At 43.9% G+C, this 18875-nt stretch overlaps 1 protein-coding gene across 1 annotated transcript; it reads left to right on the top strand.

Annotated features, from left to right (window-relative positions):
• The first annotated feature begins 1493 nt into the window (after positions 1–1493).
• On the top strand, positions 1494–14696 carry polr2a (RNA polymerase II subunit A). The gene is made up of 29 exons (XM_054753383.1): positions 1494–1802; positions 2418–2550; positions 2618–2754; positions 2827–3000; positions 3970–4251; positions 4331–4492; positions 4569–4789; positions 4866–4998; positions 5077–5201; positions 5272–5482; positions 5564–5773; positions 5851–6019; positions 6094–6188; positions 6261–6464; positions 6535–6757; positions 6832–7015; positions 7079–7250; positions 7331–7436; positions 7517–7722; positions 9338–9601; positions 9679–9886; positions 9976–10076; positions 10148–10252; positions 10329–10511; positions 10590–10793; positions 10874–11060; positions 11152–11265; positions 11348–11497; positions 11574–14696. Exons 1-29 carry the CDS (start codon positions 1716–1718, stop codon positions 12743–12745), a joined length of 5922 nt encoding a protein of 1973 aa, XP_054609358.1. The 5' UTR covers positions 1494–1715; the 3' UTR covers positions 12746–14696.
• Positions 14697–18875: the final 4179 nt, after the last annotated feature.

Here is an 18875-nt window from a genome sequence, read left to right as displayed (position 1 = left end):
AACGTTATTCCAGGCTCCATTTTCCTTGTTAACAGGCAAGAGGCGCACCAGCTAACGCCGCCATGTTGCATGCTGACAGTGTCTAGCTAAGCAAGAAACAACGACGCTGGCTATCAATACAAGTATTGTAAACTAGCGTTTAAATCTTCCGTCAACTTCTTTGACGAGTTAACATTATAAGAAACGACCCACATAATATGAATCGAGCCGATGGAGGGATGTTTAGTGCAACTACAAGTTGGTAAATGACAGGAAGCTAATCGTAGTCCTTATAAGAGGAAGGTTAAATTATCAACCTGAAGACCATATAAAGACGAACATGGCTGAATAAAACATTAATACACATGATCGCGATTCATCAACAATGAAGGCAAATGTGTCGTCTGTATAGCAAACCTAACTTGGGAGTTAAAATACGATACTGGTTAAAAGACCAAAATATTAAAACATGTAATGGTAGTCGATTACACAGCTACCTCAATTTTGTCTCGTCACCGCCTAGACAGAACATGTTTCAAACCGCGGCCTACCGCCAAGTTATTCGTGCTGAAATGCAGCTGTAACATATAGTGGCTACGTAGTAAGTCGATAGTAAATGAAACACAAATAATATTTACGTCCACACAAACCAGGGGTAAAAATAAACAAAGTGGCAACAACTGCCAACAAAAAAGGCTTTCCCGGATTTTCCTACTCGGCATGCCCGGCTACCCAATGTAGCCTAAACGCATTCACATTCAGGCGAGTCCGAGGCTTTCCATCAAGTCCCAAAAACACAGAAGTTGTCGATGAAAATCCCAATCGCTAAGTTGATGAAAATGAGTATAATAAACAATCCACTGGACGGAGTTTTGAGGTAAAAAAAATCAAACTGATTGGATATTAAGTGTGTGTTTAATCACACTAGTAAGCAGGCCTCAACCCTGATCCTCTTTTCTTAGCGCCCATGCTCACCCAGAGCGAGACGAACCCGAGAACAGAGTTTTTTTTATTTTTGCTCCGAGGGAGAAATACACATCGGCTATTGTCGGCAAACATCGGAAAAAGAGGTGGGGTTTGCCAAAATTGTTATAATTAGGTCGGCGTCTTAACTGTCATTGGTCAACTATTCATTTCTACTCAATATTAATGTTAAAACACACCAATCGGGAGAAGTTGATTTAACATTTTCTCATTAAGATTCAATACTACATGAACGACAGCCTAGCCTGTTGCGGTTTGGCCAATAGGGATGAATTTTGATAAAATCAACACCCGCCTTTATTTGTGATTTGCTGGGAAAAGAAACACACTTTTTCATTGGTGTACGTAAAATGTACTTATTTATTCATAAGACAGAGCAATACAGCCAATGAGTGTTATACTACGACCTTTCATGCCCCGCCTACCATCGACGTAACAAAGACGTAGACCCTGCCTTCTTGAGTCTGCGACCCCGTAGCAGTCGCTCAGTATATATAAGGACGCGTTGGACTCGTCACAGCTCAGAAGCGCTGAGAGCGTTCTACGTAGTAGATCGGAAAAGGGAAAGGGACAGTAACTCCTCAATTCGCTAGGCTCAAAACAAGTTAAATTTGGTCTTAAAGGCGACTGACAACAGAGGTCCCTCGGATCCCGCCATTGGTGGCCTGCTCGGGACCGTGGTGAATACTTACAGGCTGTTCCTGCTCACAAAGCGACGTGCCGAGGAAGGACGCGTCTTTTGAATAGACAGGATGCACGGGCCGCCCTCCGGCGACAGCGCATGCTCCTTGCGCACGATCAAGAGAGTTCAGTTCGGCATCATCAGCCCCGATGAGCTTGTAGGTCTTCTGTTGGGGAAAGGGGAAATTGTATTAATACCTTTACAAACCATACACACATTCATGTTTTAGCGACGGATGTTGTAGTTTGACATCGTGGCAAAGACATCTGTTTACAATGAAATATGCTAGCTGTTAGCCTAACCTAGCTCGCTGCTCAGGCTTGTGGGGCTTGAGCTAACAAGCGTGTTCGAGGAAGTTTGCAAACTTTGAGCACAACGCTTTGAGTAAAATGAGTCATGTTTCGAATTGATTTTTCTTTAACGCATTAAAAGTCGTCAAAGCGACAATGAACACTCAGTTTTTGTATTGTAAAACGCAGTTTTATGTTTACTGCTCTTTGGTTGTAACACTGGTCGCACTGTTTTGCTGGGATCATCACCCAATAATCCTAAATAAAAGTACTTTTGAAAAGTCAGTTATGTATTTTTTCTTACCCTCGAGTTGACTTGACCGATTCACACTAAACAAACCTTCCACATTTGGGCTGAACCTGGATAAGAGCACAATTCTGATGTATTTGTGGGGGATGCTTGATTGGTTTTTTCACCATGCAAGCGGTGATCAACGGTGATCATGTGCTATGACACTGATACAAAACGTTTTCTGCTTCAGAAACGAATGTCAGTCACGGAAGGGGGAATCAAATACCCAGAAACCACAGAAGGTGGTCGTCCTAAACTTGGTGGCCTTATGGACCCGAGACAGGGTGTTATAGAACGAAGTGGCAGATGTCAGACATGTGCAGGTACAGTATTGTAACAAAACATATTGGCTGTGTCAATTGGTTGCTGTCTGACACTGAATTTTTTCAGGCAACATGACTGAATGCCCGGGACACTTTGGGCACATTGAACTGGCAAAGCCAGTTTTCCACGTTGGCTTCATTTCCAAGATAATGAAGGTTATGCGCTGTGTCTGCTTCTTTTGTTCCAAGCTACTTGTAGATTCGGTAAGTGCACATTGAATTTCAGCATGCGTGAAATCTCTTGTCTGTTAAAAATAAATGTATTCCTGTCTGTAGAACAATCCAAAGATCAAAGACATCCTTGGCAAATCCAAAGGGCAACCCAGGAAGCGCTTGACACACGTGTATGAGTTGTGCAAAGGTAAAAATATCTGTGAAGGAGGAGAGGAGATGGACAACAAGTTTGGGATGGAGCAGCAGGAGACGGAAGAAGACATCACAAAGGAAAAGGTATTTTGTTGGAAATAAATTAATTAATTGGTTCCAGACCCGACCATAAGTGAATTTCCGCTAAGTAGGATTCCTTTTTTATAAGTTGAATATTTTTGTAGTTATAGCTGTTTATGACCTTCTAAATACGGTTTTTAACATTAAGATTCAAGAGTTTTATTTTTCATATGCATAGTAAAACAGGCAGTTATACCATGCAATGAAATTCTTATTCTGTTCATTCTCCCAAGAAAAGAAAGAAAACACAAGAAAAAGAATAAGAACATAAGAAACATATGTACCATTAAATTAAGCAACAACAGAAGAGACATTAATACAGATAAATAATACAAATAAAGTGCTATGTGTGTTGCGTGCGGCGTGCCTTCTAGACAAAAAAAATAACACCCTATAGTCACCTATATCCTCGTATTACCCAATGCTAGATGTAACAGGAAGTACTCCATTTAAGACATCAAGAAAACTTGTGCTTGTGTGCTTTGCAATAAATGTGGTCTGGATATGTGGACATGAAGTGATGTCTGGGTTCAGAGTTGAGTTTTAGCTGGATTATGGCTGCAACATATGATTGTTGTTGTTGTCTGTTGTGAGGGAATTCTAACCTGCAATAAAAGTGCTTGTATGTTTCACCTACAGACATCTAGTGAGCAGTGTAGAATGCTGCATGTCACAATATGAATGTGTCCTTTTAATGTCTTATATTTTATATTTTAGTTTGTTTAGCCATTTTTTTGTTTGAAAATGCTTCATTTAGGCAAAAAGTATGTAAAATTGGTTTAAATATATATTTTATTTTTATTAATAGGGCATATTCAAGTAAGAAACAACATGATTTATTAATATATTTGTGGAAAACCCTTGAGAGTGAAACTGTGAAATTCAAACCGTGATGTAGCCAGGGATGACTGTATTTTTATTTTTATACTTTCAATTGATTGATTTTGTCTTTCCGCCTGGTGATTTGTGCAGGGCCACGGAGGTTGTGGGCGCTATCAGCCAGGTATCAGACGCTCTGGCCTAGAGCTCTATGCAGAGTGGAAGCACGTCAATGAAGATTCTCAGGAGAAGAAAATCCTGCTGAGCCCTGAGCGCGTGCATGAGATCTTCAAACGCATCTCAGATGAGGAGGACATCATCTTGGGCATGGATCCCAAATTTGCACGACCGGAATGGATGATCGTCACTGTACTTCCCGTGCCTCCCCTGGCTGTCAGGCCTGCTGTAGTCATGCAGGGCTCCGCTCGCAACCAGGTAAGAGTGCTCAAGTTGGTAGAAGGTTGCAAAGCACACAGAAAGGAGTTCTACTACATCCTAATCCTGGCTTTTATAGGATGACCTGACCCACAAGCTGGCTGACATTGTCAAAATCAACAACCAGCTCAGGAGAAACGAGCAAAGCGGCGCGGCAGCTCACGTCATCGCAGAAGACGTCAAGTTGCTTCAGTTCCACGTGGCCACCATGGTGGACAATGAACTGCCAGGCTTGCCCAGGGTATGTGTGGACATTGTTTTGCCAACCATTCATTGACTGGATGATTGCTATTTTCATATTTTTTTCTTCCTCTTAGGCAACGCAAAAGTCTGGCCGCCCTCTCAAGTCTATTAAACAGCGTCTAAAGGGGAAGGAAGGCAGAGTCCGTGGTAACCTGATGGGTAAACGTGTTGACTTCTCAGCGAGAACTGTAATCACCCCGGACCCAAATCTTCAAATTGACCAAGTGGGCGTCCCGCGATCCATCGCCGCCAATATGACCTTCCCTGAAATTGTCACGCCCTTTAACATTGACAGGTATGAGACAGAATCCAGCCAATGAACACAACACACAGCAGTTCCAAAATAAATCCCCTTTGCCGATTTTGTTAAGATTGCAAGAGCTGGTACGACGAGGCAATAGCCAGTATCCCGGGGCCAAATACATCATCCGTGACAATGGAGACAGAATTGACCTGCGATTTCACCCTCAACCAAGTGACCTTCATTTGCAGATTGGCTATAAGGTGCCATTGAAAGAGTCCTAATGATTGTAACTGTTGCATTAGAAATAGTGACTAACAATGAGTGTCGTCCCCTTGTAGGTGGAAAGACACATGTGTGATGGAGACACAGTCATCTTTAACAGACAGCCCACTTTGCATAAGATGTCCATGATGGGGCACAGGGTTCGAATTTTGCCCTGGTCCACTTTTCGACTCAATCTCAGGTATTAAAGACGTTTGCAAATTGTTTAGTCTGTGGTAGGGCGCACTATACAGCCCATTGTCTCCCTCTAGTGTCACCACCCCCTACAACGCCGACTTCGACGGAGACGAGATGAATCTCCACCTGCCGCAGTCCCTCGAGACGAGGGCAGAGATTCAAGAGCTGGCCATGGTGCCGCGCATGATTGTCACGCCCCAGTCCAACAGGCCCGTCATGGGAATTGTGCAGGACACTCTCACAGCTGTACGCAAATTCACCAAGAGAGACGTCTTTTTGGAGAGGGTGAGGGGTTTGTGGACACTCGGCGACGACTGTTTTTTTGGGGTTATAAAGTTTGCAAATAGTCACTCTTCCTTGCCGCAGGGCGATGTGATGAACCTCCTCATGTTCCTCTCCACCTGGGATGGAAAGATGCCCCAGCCAGCCATCCTCAAGCCCCGCCCACTGTGGACTGGCAAACAGATCTTCAGCCTGATCATTCCCGGACACATCAATGTCATCCGCACGCACAGCACGCACCCTGACGACGAGGACAGTGGTCCTTATAAACACATTTCACCTGGAGACACCAAGGTATCACAATCATTGTTACAGCGACAAAGACAAACTAGTTGAAAGTCAGGCCTTACATTTGAATGTTTGCCTTTTAGGTTATAGTGGAAAACGGAGAGTTGATTATGGGGATTCTGTGTAAGAAGTCTCTTGGAACATCTGCTGGCTCCCTTGTCCACATTTGCTACTTGGAGATGGGACATGACATCACAAGACTGTTCTACTCTAACATTCAAACCGTGGTCAATAACTGGCTGCTCATTGAAGGCAAGGCTGAAAACTGACTGGTTTATTGAACAACCGGTGGATGACTGTTTTAAAACTATAAATGTTTTTATCAGGTCATTCCATCGGTATTGGTGACTCCATTGCTGATGCCAAGACTTACCTTGACATCCAGAATACAATCAAGAAAGCCAAACAGGATGTGATAGAAGTATGACACATTCTACAATATTTACAACCTCAGACTGAACGTTTAACTCTTAACTTGCAATACTTCCACCAGGTCATCGAGAAGGCCCACAACAACGAGCTAGAGCCAACCCCTGGCAACACGTTGAGGCAGACCTTTGAGAACCAGGTGAATCGTATCCTCAATGATGCTCGTGACAAAACTGGCTCCTCTGCTCAGAAGTCTCTGTCAGAGTACAACAACTTCAAGTCCATGGTGGTGGCTGGATCCAAGGGGTCAAAGATTAACATCTCACAGGTAGAGTCTCGGTCTTGAGAGGTGAATATTTTAAGTTTGTGTCCTGAAAGCATGTGACCTCCTGTGGTAGGTTATTGCTGTGGTGGGGCAGCAGAACGTGGAGGGTAAACGAATCCCCTTTGGCTTCAAACACCGCACATTACCTCACTTCATTAAGGATGATTACGGCCCAGAGAGCAGAGGCTTTGTGGAGAACTCCTACCTGGCTGGCCTGACTCCAACAGAGTTTTTCTTCCATGCCATGGGAGGCAGAGAGGGTCTTATCGACACAGCCGTCAAGACGGCTGAGACGGGTAAGCAAAGTTAATTATAGAGTGAACATAAACTCAAGAGCACACAAACTTAAACAGTATAATATCTGTCACAGGTTACATCCAGCGGCGACTGATCAAGTCCATGGAATCTGTGATGGTCAAGTATGACGGCACAGTGCGCAACTCCATCAACCAAGTGGTGCAGCTGCGTTACGGCGAGGACGGCCTGGCGGGAGAGAATGTCGAGTTCCAAAACATGGCAACGCTCAAACCATCAAACAAAGCTTTTGAAAAAAAGTCAGAAACTATTCATATACAAGTTTCAGAAACAGACAATTAATTGCTGTCTGATCCACATAGGTTCAAGTTTGATTGCACTAACGAGCGAGCGTTGAGGCGAACGCTTCAGGAAGATGTGGTGAAAGACGTGATGACCAACGCCCTTGTGCAGGGAACACTGGAGAGAGAGTTTGAGAGGATGAAGGAGGACAGGGAGAGCCTCCGAACCATTTTCCCTACCGGTGACAGTAAGGTCCGTGTGTGTCTTTTCTCCCCCGACAGCATCTTCGGCCTCTACTCTTCATGTATTGCAATACTACATCTCCCCTGCAGGTGGTGCTACCGTGTAACTTGGCAAGAATGATCTGGAACGCTCAGAAGATCTTCCGTATCAACACACGCACCCCGACTGACCTCAATCCAGTTCGGGTTGTTGAGGGTAAGTTTGGTTTACACATTGGTGAAGGACTATAGCAATACACAAGCAAACAGCTCAACTTATGATGGTGCCTGACTCAGGTGTTCGTGAGCTCAGCAAGAAGCTGGTGATTGTGAATGGTGATGACCCACTAAGCAGACAGGCTCAGGAGAATGCCACGCTGCTCTTCAACATCCACCTGCGCTCCACACTCTGCTCCAAGCGAATGACAGAGGAGTTCCGTCTTACCACCGAGGCTTTTGACTGGCTGCTGGGAGAGATTGAGACCAAGTTCAACCAGTCTATTGTAAGTTCAGTATGACATGGCTATAGGCATGGTCCGGTTACCGGGTTCAAGGTATCCCACTAGGGTTGGGTATAAGTTTGAATTTGAATGATTCTGGTTCCGATTCAGATTCCTTGTTTTGATTCTCGTTCCTTACGATTTTCGATTAAAAGTTTACTTTTTTTTTTTTTTTAAATGAGGGCACTAACCAGAGTTCTTTTTCTATTAAATGTCTGAACTTCTCCATGACCTTTTTAATATGAACTATCAACTAACTAGTCTGAATTTCTCACAGGGCTATTTTCAACCAGTATCTAAATATGAAACCATTCAACTTGAATATAAATGTTACAAAGTTTCTTTTTACATTTTTTTTTTTTTATGACACCCTTATTTTCTTTTGCTATTTTGTTACTCATTTTGTTAAGTAAATGAGTAAATGTAGATGTTGCTAACCGAGACTGCTAACCGAGACTGACTGTGCACTGTCCTTTATTTACACTCCCTGGGCATCCTGAAACTCTTGGTTACATTGGCATGATAAAGGTCATTGTTTGACTTCCTGATTCTGACTGCTTAGAGGAAGTCCGCACGTAGAGGATGGGAGCACTCTGTTATTTGTACACCATGAATCGGAGGTGTGTAATCCATGTTGATCTTGTACCCTCCTTTGCATGATATGATATTGTGCTGCAGATGTTTCACTGAGCCCACCCCTCTTTTATTAAGTAATGCCAAACCTTTAACTTCTGCTTCTTCCTTGGTGTTCATGTTTCTTCTGGTTGGCAAAGTGGGCATTGAAACCAGGAATCTCAGAATCGCAGTGTTAGTCCCGGTTCCCATCGAGACATTATGCCCAACCCTAAACACCAGGGTATCTGAAAGTCAGTTTCAAAACCACAAACATTTTCTGTCATACCATTCCTGTGGTATGCGAGAGAGTGGAGGTCCAGCGTGGCTTCTATGTGGAAATAGTTTGCAATGTTCTGTTACTCCTTGCAGTCAGAAGTGGGCTTTGATGTGTTGACACCACGGATGTGGGCTGTGTTGCCAAAAGTCGGGTAACTTAGCCGTTTAATATTTTAACTATATTGTGGGTCACCGCACAAGCAAATAAATCAAAGCTCAGCAAATACACAATTCAACAACTCCATAACACTTTTGTGGAGATGTTGTGACCGGCATATTCACCATGCTGTAAAATCACATAACATTACAAGTGTATATATTAAAAAAAAGAATAAAAAAAAGACCTTCTTGAGCTACTTGGTGATGGCATTTATTTGCATTTTGCTTTTATTTTTTTTGTTAAAGAAAATATTTATGATATTGTGACTGCATTTTATTTATTTTAAAAATAATTCAGTTTATTTTAAATACTTATGTTCCACTTCCATCATGTTCCACCACCAAGTTCTGTTTAGATTGTTTAAAGTTGACTGTTAAACAGAAAAGTGTTCTTCTTTTCAAAAAAGACATTCCAAAGTAACACATTTTAGAGCTGTAATTACGTATCACGTATTATTCCAAATGGTGATATTTTTGCTTAAGTCAGAATGACATACCTACATGGTTCTATCCTACACTCCAAGTCTTCATGTGAGGAATTAATTACGTGTGCCCTTGTTTCCACCAGGCACACCCAGGAGAAATGGTTGGTGCTTTGGCTGCTCAGTCTCTTGGAGAACCAGCCACACAGATGACCTTGAACACCTTCCACTACGCCGGTGTGTCGGCCAAGAATGTAACGCTTGGTGTACCACGTCTGAAGGAGTTGATCAACATTTCCAAGAAGCCCAAAACACCCTCGCTGACTGTGTTCCTGCTGGGCCAGGCCGCCCGGGACGCAGAAAGAGCCAAAGACATCCTATGTCGACTGGAGCACACCACACTAAGAAAGGTGATAGGAGCTCTTTGATTATTTCATCACTCCCAAGTGTGTGTCCTCTGAATCAACCAATAAATCCTGTTCTTCAGGTGACTGCCAACACTGCCATCTACTACGATCCCAACCCCCAAAACACTGTGGTGGCTGAGGACCAGGAGTGGGTGAATGTCTATTATGAGATGCCAGACTTTGATGTGACTCGCATTTCCCCGTGGCTGCTGCGCATTGAGCTTGACCGCAAGCACATGACCGATCGCAAGTTGACCATGGAGCAGATTGCAGAAAAGATAAATGCAGGTGTGTGTGCACGTGCGCATTGAGTTGTGAAGTGCTTGAGCGACACTTTTCCTCATCCACATTACTGTCCGTTGTGCAAACTGTCAAAGGGTTTGGAGATGACCTCAACTGTATCTTCAACGATGACAACGCTGAAAAGCTTGTTTTGAGAATCCGAATTATGAACAGTGATGAGAACAAGTTCCAAGACGTGAGCAATCATACTCAACAGTAATGGCACATAAATAAGTGACGCCACAATAACTAAATAACTTTGGTTAGGATGAGGAGGTGGTGGACGAAATGGATGATGACGTTTTTCTGCGGTGCATCGAGTCCAACATGCTGACAGACATGACGCTTCAAGGCATCGAACAGATCAGCAAGGTAATCACTGATATCAGACGTGTTGCTTTTAGCTTAAAAGTATGAGCTTACCTGAGGCCAAACTTTGCTTGTCCAGGTATACATGCACTTGCCCCAGACGGACAATAAGAAGAAGATCATCATTACTGAGGACGGAGAGTTCAAGGCCCTGCAGGAATGGATCCTTGAGACGGACGGCGTGAGCCTCATGAGAGTCCTCAGTGAGAAGGACGTCGATCCCGTCAGGACCACCTCTAATGACATTGTGGAGATCTTCACGGTAAGAAAGTAACTACAACAGCTTTCATGGCAGATGTTTTTCAGCAAAAAATTCTGAATGTGTCCTCCTCTACTGCAGGTGCTGGGCATTGAGGCTGTGCGAAAGGCTCTGGAGAGGGAATTGTATCATGTCATTTCATTTGACGGCTCTTATGTCAACTATCGTCACTTGGCGCTTCTCTGTGACACCATGACGTGCCGTGGTCACCTGATGGCCATCACACGTCACGGCATCAACCGTCAAGATACGGGCCCGCTCATGAAGTGTTCTTTTGAGGAGACGGTGAGAACGTCTCTTCTTTTGACATTTTCTGACAAGATGGTTGAACTAGACCACCTACACATTTGTCTTTCCGTCTTCAGGTGGATGTGTTGATGGAGGCTTCATCTCACGGAGAAAGTGATCCAATGAAGGGCGTATCTGAGAACATCATGCTCGGCCAGCTTGCTCCTGCTGGAACAGGCTGCTTTGACCTTCTGTTGGATGCTGAGAAATGCAAATATGGCATGGAGATCCCCACAAATATTCCTGGCATCAGCGTGGCTGGACGTAAGTGGGAACATTTTTAGCCCAGTGGTAGACTTTTAGTTTTTACATGATGGGATATTCCTAATTTGTCTGTTCTGTTTTGTGTTTCTAGCCACCGGAATGTTCTTTGGCACGGCGCCAAGTCCCTTGAGTGGAAGATCCCCCGCAATGACCCCATGGAACACCGGAGCGACACCGGCCCACGGCGCCTGGTCTCCCAGTGTTGGTGAGCTGTTGGCAGCGGCGTCGTCGTCACTGTATTGGCCTTTTTAATTACTGACCTCTGACCTGTGTTTCTCCTCCCTCAGGAAGTGGCATGACCCCTGGGGCAGCAGGCTTCTCACCAAGTGCGGCCTCGGATGCAAGTGGCTTCTCTCCTGGTTATTCCCCAGCTTGGTCCCCCACTCCTGGCTCTCCAGGATCTCCTGGACCTGCCAGCCCCTACATCCCATCTCCAGGTTGGTGGCACTTTGTTTTTTTAAGAACATTTAAATTTAGTTGTTGTCATGTCATCAAATATTTTTCCTCTCCCAGGTGGCGCCATGTCACCCAACTACTCGCCCACTTCCCCTGCGTATGAGCCTCGCTCCCCAGGTGGCTACACCCCTCAGAGCCCAGGCTATTCCCCAACGTCACCTTCCTACTCACCAACTTCTCCCTCTTACTCCCCCACGAGCCCCAACTACAGCCCAACATCTCCCTCCTACTCTCCCACTTCTCCCAGTTATTCCCCAACATCGCCCTCGTACTCTCCTACATCTCCATCTTACTCTCCAACATCGCCCTCCTATTCCCCAACCTCCCCGTCATACTCCCCAACATCTCCCTCCTACTCTCCGACATCGCCAAGCTACAGCCCCACTTCACCCAGCTATAGTCCGACGTCGCCGAGCTACTCCCCTACATCTCCTTCGTACTCCCCAACCTCTCCCTCTTACTCTCCAACATCCCCGTCATACTCACCCACCTCTCCATCTTACTCGCCCACCTCTCCTTCCTACTCCCCAACGAGCCCCAGCTACAGCCCCACATCGCCAAACTATACACCCACATCGCCCTCCTACTCTCCCACATCGCCCTCCTACTCTCCCACATCACCCTCCTACTCCCCAACCTCTCCCAACTACACGCCGACCAGCCCCAACTATTCCCCCACCTCGCCTTCATACTCCCCGACCTCTCCGTCTTACTCGCCCTCCAGTCCACGTTACACCCCTCAGTCGCCCACCTACACACCCAGCTCACCATCATACAGCCCCAGCTCCCCTTCATATTCACCCACTTCGCCCAAATACACCCCAACCTCACCCTCATACAGCCCCAGCTCGCCAGAATACACTCCCACCTCACCCAAGTACTCCCCTACGTCGCCGAAGTACTCCCCTACATCACCCAAGTACTCCCCTACGTCGCCCAAGTATTCCCCTACATCACCCACTTACTCCCCAACTACACCTAAATACAGCCCCACCTCACCCACCTACTCCCCCACCTCTCCAACTTACACACCCACGAGCCCCAAATACTCCCCCACTTCCCCAACATATTCCTCAACTTCACCCAAGTACTCGCCCACATCGCCTACCTACTCGCCAACAAGCCCAAAAGGCTCCACTTACAGCCCCACCTCGCCCGGATACAGCCCCACATCGCCCACCTACAGCCCAGCCATCAGCCCCGACGACAGCGATGAGGAGAACAACTGAGGGGCTTCAAAGGAGGAGAGGAGGCAGCTAAGGGTGGACCAGGCCTCTGACCCGCCATATTTTGGCCATCAGTCCTTACTTTGCTTTGGCTCCCAAAACTTGCCTCGTACAATGTACAAGGCAACAAGTTTGGCTTTCTCTCGTCTGGTTAGCAACTTACAGAGGACATTAAAAGAAAAGTCTGTTAGTTTAATTTAAATTGCTCCTTTTTATATTTGCCACTATTTTCCTTTTGCGTCCTTCCCTATCCCTCTTCATCCACACACAATCCCTTTCCCCTTCATACCTGCTTCTCCTCATTCTGCCTTTGAGTCTGAAAAGAGGAAATATAAGTCAGCTGTCCATTGTTGCTTCGGAAAAAAAATTGCGTAGAAGCTGGGGCTGTGTGTGTGTGTGTGTGTGTGTGTGGTGGGTGGGTGGGGTTGTACTTGCTAAGCTGTTGTGTTTTCATTTACATGGGATCCTGGTGTGCCGCCTGGTCCATCCAGAACATCAGGACTGGTTTGAATGAGTGTTGTGTTGGCAAGACAGGGTTTCAAGTTGAGGAAAGACTGATTTGAGCGAACCTAAAGTGTCCGCTGTATAGAAATAATTTCACAATCTTCTGTGTATATTTGGTTTTGATTGGGGAGGGCAGGGGAGGGGGGGGGGGAAATTTCACAACAAGTCTGTTCTTTTTGACTCTGACTTTTTGACTTTGATGTGTTATTGGTACACTCATAGCAGTGGTGTGACCCAGTGCACCTATTAATACCACTATCACGTTACAGTTATACAAACCAATAATATACAAAAACACTAACAATACATGGCATCGCAGACTTGTGGATGGATATTGAATACCATTACTTAAGCAACAAACCAGTTACCTGTTTATCCTTCACTATATTGTTTCTAAACAAATACAAACTTCAAAACTATAGACTACATCGTCTGAAACAGGTCGGAACCCATATTTATCTAAAATGGCAAAAACAAATGAAATAAAATATTTCACATTCAACACTCGTTAGCCCTAGTCAGGTGAACAAACCCTTTCCTACACTGACATATATATTAATACACTCATTACTTTGTTCATATAACCCACACAAAATGATGAGCAACTCCATGCCTGTCTTATTTCATCTTGTCAGAACAGGTTCGATTAAGTGCTAGTGTTCATATAATGATTCAAACGCACTGATAACTTGTGTTTGGTAATAGGCTTTCAGAAATCAGCCAGAGGATAGAAAGGCACTGATTCACTGGGGGCCAGCTAGCTGGTCTTTTTAGGTGAATTTGAACTCTTGATTAAACAGGCCCATTGCTAATAGTGTGTATGTGCCTTGGGCAAATTACATGGCAACCCATAAATTCTGAACTCTGATAGGACAAAAAATAACCAGCAGCTACGAGACATGCTGCAAGATAAACATGATTGACTGTTGGGAATAAAATTTCACGCAACACATGCTAGAATTTAAGTTGTAAATGTACAGGGAAGGGAAGGGCTTGCTGGCCTTGACTACACACCACTGACTCATAGAAGTACAGTACCCTCATGTTAATATGCCACATTGCTACTTTTCAGTAATGGTACATGTTACATATGTGCCACTCATTCTTTGGCATTTTGAAGATGTTTGCATCAAAGGCAAAAAACCCCAGTGTTATTCTCTTATATGTAATTTAATTTTATGTCTTATATTTTCACTTTTGGAACAAATGGGTGGTACTTTGGTTATGATTTCCAAATATTTGTACCTTTTCTGTTCAATTCATTTTCTCTTAACAGGTAATTTTCTGTCTGATATTTTGACTTTCTGAAGAAATGGGTGGTACTTTGGTTATCATTTCCAAATATTTGTACCTTTTCTGTTGAATTCATTTGGACTATTCCATTTATGTGACAAAGATGGTTAAACTACTATTCTTTGTGGATATGAATAAACGACAATTGCTTACAGTACAGTGTAGGCATTGGCATTGGCTTATAACCTGCTTCAGGCGACACAAGGGGACGCTGTTGCTTAGAAAAGAGGCACGTTTTCCCACTGGAAGACTAATTAAATAACAAATAATGTGGCCGTAACATCTACTGGATGGTAAAACTACTATTTATTTGAGATGACTGGAAAACGACTCACATGTCCAGGAAGTAAACTTCATTCTCGAACGTTCCAAAGAGAGGAAAACGAAAGAAAAAGCCCCGGATGGAGCTACACCCAATGATAGCGGCCCCTGAATGCTTTGTGTCACCTGACTAGCAAGTGGCGATTCAGCATGCACTTCCTTGTCCTAATTATGCCCTGCACGGGTTTGGCCGCCATGATGGTGAGCAGAATCCAGAAACATCACATTGTAAATATGTCCTCGGAACACTGCTCAGCCATTAATTGCTCTTATAGACGGTCCAAAAGATCAGATTTGTAATTTTTCAAGTTCCCCAAAAACAAAGGCAGCTACGTGTCATAAAAATGTTGCAGATTTATAACACTGGTTGTTGTAAATAAACAGGACATTGGACAAGACAAAGTGTATATTGTGTGGGACTCCCACGCAATATAGCTTTAAGCTAATTTGTTTGTCTGGGTAATTAGTTGAATTCATGACAAGTCAGTGATGATAATGATTTAGGCTATAGTCTTATCAAATGTATTGACAATGGCATTACTGAAATAAATGTTGCATTGTACAATGCAATACTTCCAGTTAATTATCCATATAATATAAGTATTATTATTTTGTATGTTGATTGTTAAGCGTTGATAACACTGTAAGGAAGGAAAAAAGTCAAAAGAAGGAAAAAGTTTCTTTCATACTGGTTCACAGGATTTTTGCACAATTCATATATATATTTATACATATAAATTCATTGTGTTCAGTAAATAACATTCATCCATTTTATCAACGTGTACGCACAGCGTATAAATAGTGAATACATTGTGCGTTATTGTCCGCCGAGGCCCGCCCACCTATCTTGCTCACCATCATGGCGGAATTTCTGCTCAATAACGTAATACACCTCATTCATTTGCGGCTGATCATCAGTCCTGTAGTGTCCTTGCTGACTAGCTGGCGTTAAAGGGACACTGCAACTGGTCCGAGATTGCATTTTTTTCCACCCAGAAAATATTGTATAAGAACACCACCAGCAGCTACCATATGTTGTCACGATAGTGGTTTAGAAGAACAGATTTTGTCAAATCCATCCATCCATCCATTTTCTATACCGGTCCTCTTCAGGGTCGCAGGGGCATGCTGGAGCCTATCCCAGCTGACTTCAGGCGACAGGCGGGGTACACCCTGGACTGGTCACCAGCCAATCACATATGGCGCATATAGGATTTTGTCAAATGTTTTTGTTTTTATATTTGTCACAACCACAAGTAAAACAGCATAAAATTTGGAATAAACTTTTGTTCAGAACTGAATAAGATGATTGGTCACTCACACCTGTCTGTTAGTCACGTAGATATTAGTGATGTGAAGGTCGGCTGTTTGGGCCTGTCCACACTGGAACCTTTTTAGGTCAAAACAGTGAAGTTTCAGTCTTTCATCCACACAGCAAAAGAATTCTGGGTGACCTGAAAACGGCTTCCAGAGTGGGAAAATCTGCATGCCTGGACAGCAGCGAGGCACACGGGTGTGTTCAGTGGTAAAAATGTGTGTCTGTGGGTCACTCTCCATGAGGGGAGGGCACTGATGTGATAATGCATTCATTTTAATACCCCGATGGCAGCGGAGAGCTAGGACTGTATGTGATTTCAGCAAATTCACTGGAACACCTCATCCACACAGCCGCTCCGGTCGGAGAGCCAGATGCAATTAAATGTTTGACGGACTTTATTAATACACAATAAATTTTCATCCAGCTGGCTGATTTGACATTGATATAATGTCTTCTATCTTTTATCACCAACAAGGCAGACATAAGAATATACGCTCATTTCAACAGCAGCTGCCGGGATGGCTCTGTTACTGCACAATCTGTACCAGAATCTTGATTGGTTCTGCACATATGCAGATATACATCACTTCCTCCACTAGCAAATGTTTATGACAGATGTCATGTGCTGTGATATTATTATTTAAATGTATGAACATAAATGGTCAATAACCATACTCCATATATGTAATATATTGTTTTTTTCTTAGTGACTCTGCCAGCATGCAGATGTTTCTATCATATTTTATTCACCAAGAATGACCCTACGTAAAAACTTACACAATGCACGTAGCGCATGCTCAGATGTGCCACAGGCGTTTACGTCATATCTGGTCATTGAAACAGTCACACATAATAATAGTAATGAAATGATGAACTATGATAATGATCACAATGACAATACTGCATTGAAACAGTCACACATAATAGTAGTCATGAAATGATGAACTATGATAGTGATCACAATGACAATACTGCATTGAAACAGTCACACATAATAGTAGTAATGAAATGATGAACTATGATAGTGATCACAATGACAATACTGCATTGAAACAGTCACACATAATTGTAGTAATGAAATGATTATCTATTATAGTGAACAGAATGACAATAACTGTAATGCACATCATTGTAAAAAAAAAACTATAATCATACTGCTGAAATCACCGTCGCTGTAATAAAACCAACAACATAATAACACCCTGGTTAACTCAGTGAGTAATGTGGGGAAGTATGTATGTACTGCGAGTGTGCATATGTACGTGTGTACAGGTATCTCTGTATGTGGGGAAGTCTTCATATATATAAAGGTGCAGGAATGTGTGGGCGTGTAATTGTCACTGAGAAGGCCACCAGGCCCACAGGGGCAAGCAGCACAAAGATCAGCGCCCCAAGAGCCAGCCAAGAGAGCCCACCCTCCCGAGAGGACCAGCAAGGGGCCACAGAGAGGTAATCCCAACCAAAGACAGGGCGCCGGCGGACCGGAGGACAGCCAACCCCCGAGACCAGCGAGAGATCACACCCCACAAAGGCAGACGAGTACCGGGGGCCACACACCGGCAGGCCCAGAGACGCACCCACAACCGGAAAGAAGCTCGGTTGAAGAAACTAAATAATGTTTTTTTTTGGCTGGGGGAGTGACGTACACTGCACATGCGTAGTACAAACCGGTTGCCTGACACTTGACTGTTGTAAATTAAGTCGGCAGATGATATAGTGACATTGTTTATGCATGTGTAGTATAAATTGGGTTGCCTAAACATGACTGTCGAAAAATAGGCCAATGCACATGCATGCGCAGAACAGATTGTGTTTCTGGTACGGATCGTTTTTCTTTCTTTTTTACTTAACTTTTACTGCACACAGATAGTACAGAACAGTACATACAGAATAACATTGTATAAAAGCCGTCCCTCGCAGAATCGCAGTTCGATTATCACTGCCCACGCTACTGTATATTACGATTTTTCTGAAATTAATTAATAAATGATCACTGTTTCATTGTAGACAATGGTCTATAATTACTAATAATAGACAAAACATATTGAAATTACGGATACTCCGATCAGGGTTTTATGCTGCCTGCATACCTAAATCATCATCACAGATTTGTTGCAAATTCAACTAATCACCCAGACAAACAAATTAGCTTAAAGCTATATTGTGTGGGACAACACTTTGAGTCTGCAATTGGCTGGGCGACCGGCGGGGTACACCCTGGACTGGTCGCCCGAAGTCAGCTGGGATAGGCTCCAGCATACCCCAGCGACCCTGAAGAGGAGAAGCGGCATAGAAAATGGATGGATGGACAACACTTTGAGTCTTGGCCACTGTCCTGTCTATTTACAACAACCATTGTCATAAATCCACAACATTTTTATGACACATACCTGTCTTTGCTTTCGGGGAACTTGAAAAATGACACATCCGGGGCTTAATTTATAAAGCTTGCGTACGCACAAAATGGGGCCAAAAAGTTGCGTTCTCCGTTTTCCACGCAAAGTATGGCACCTATGAACACACAACTTGATGTGAGAATGTGCCCACCGCTACGCCACCTTTGTAGCTGGCGTACCCAATTTTGGAGACATGGCAAAAAAGCGACGCATATTTTAATTGGGGAGGTGAAATCATATGTTGGAAATAAACATGCAATGGAAGCCAGAAAAGATTTATCCATCATTGTATGAAAACATC

Source organism: Dunckerocampus dactyliophorus, chromosome 15 (assembly GCF_027744805.1).
Source record: "Dunckerocampus dactyliophorus isolate RoL2022-P2 chromosome 15, RoL_Ddac_1.1, whole genome shotgun sequence".
NCBI lineage: Eukaryota > Metazoa > Chordata > Actinopteri > Syngnathiformes > Syngnathidae > Dunckerocampus > Dunckerocampus dactyliophorus.
This window is presented reverse-complemented; position numbering and strand designations above follow the sequence as displayed.

Coding starts and splice junctions, on each gene's coding strand:
- polr2a (XM_054753383.1), top strand. CDS start 1,716: ATGCACGGGCCGCCCTCCGGCGACAGCGCATGCTCCTTGCGCACGATC. Junction 1,803..2,417: donor TCATCAGCCCCGATGAGCTT/GTAGGTCTTCTG, acceptor TTTCTGCTTCAG/AAACGAATGTCAGTCACGGA. Junction 4,493..4,568: donor AACTGCCAGGCTTGCCCAGG/GTATGTGTGGAC, acceptor TCTTCCTCTTAG/GCAACGCAAAAGTCTGGCCG.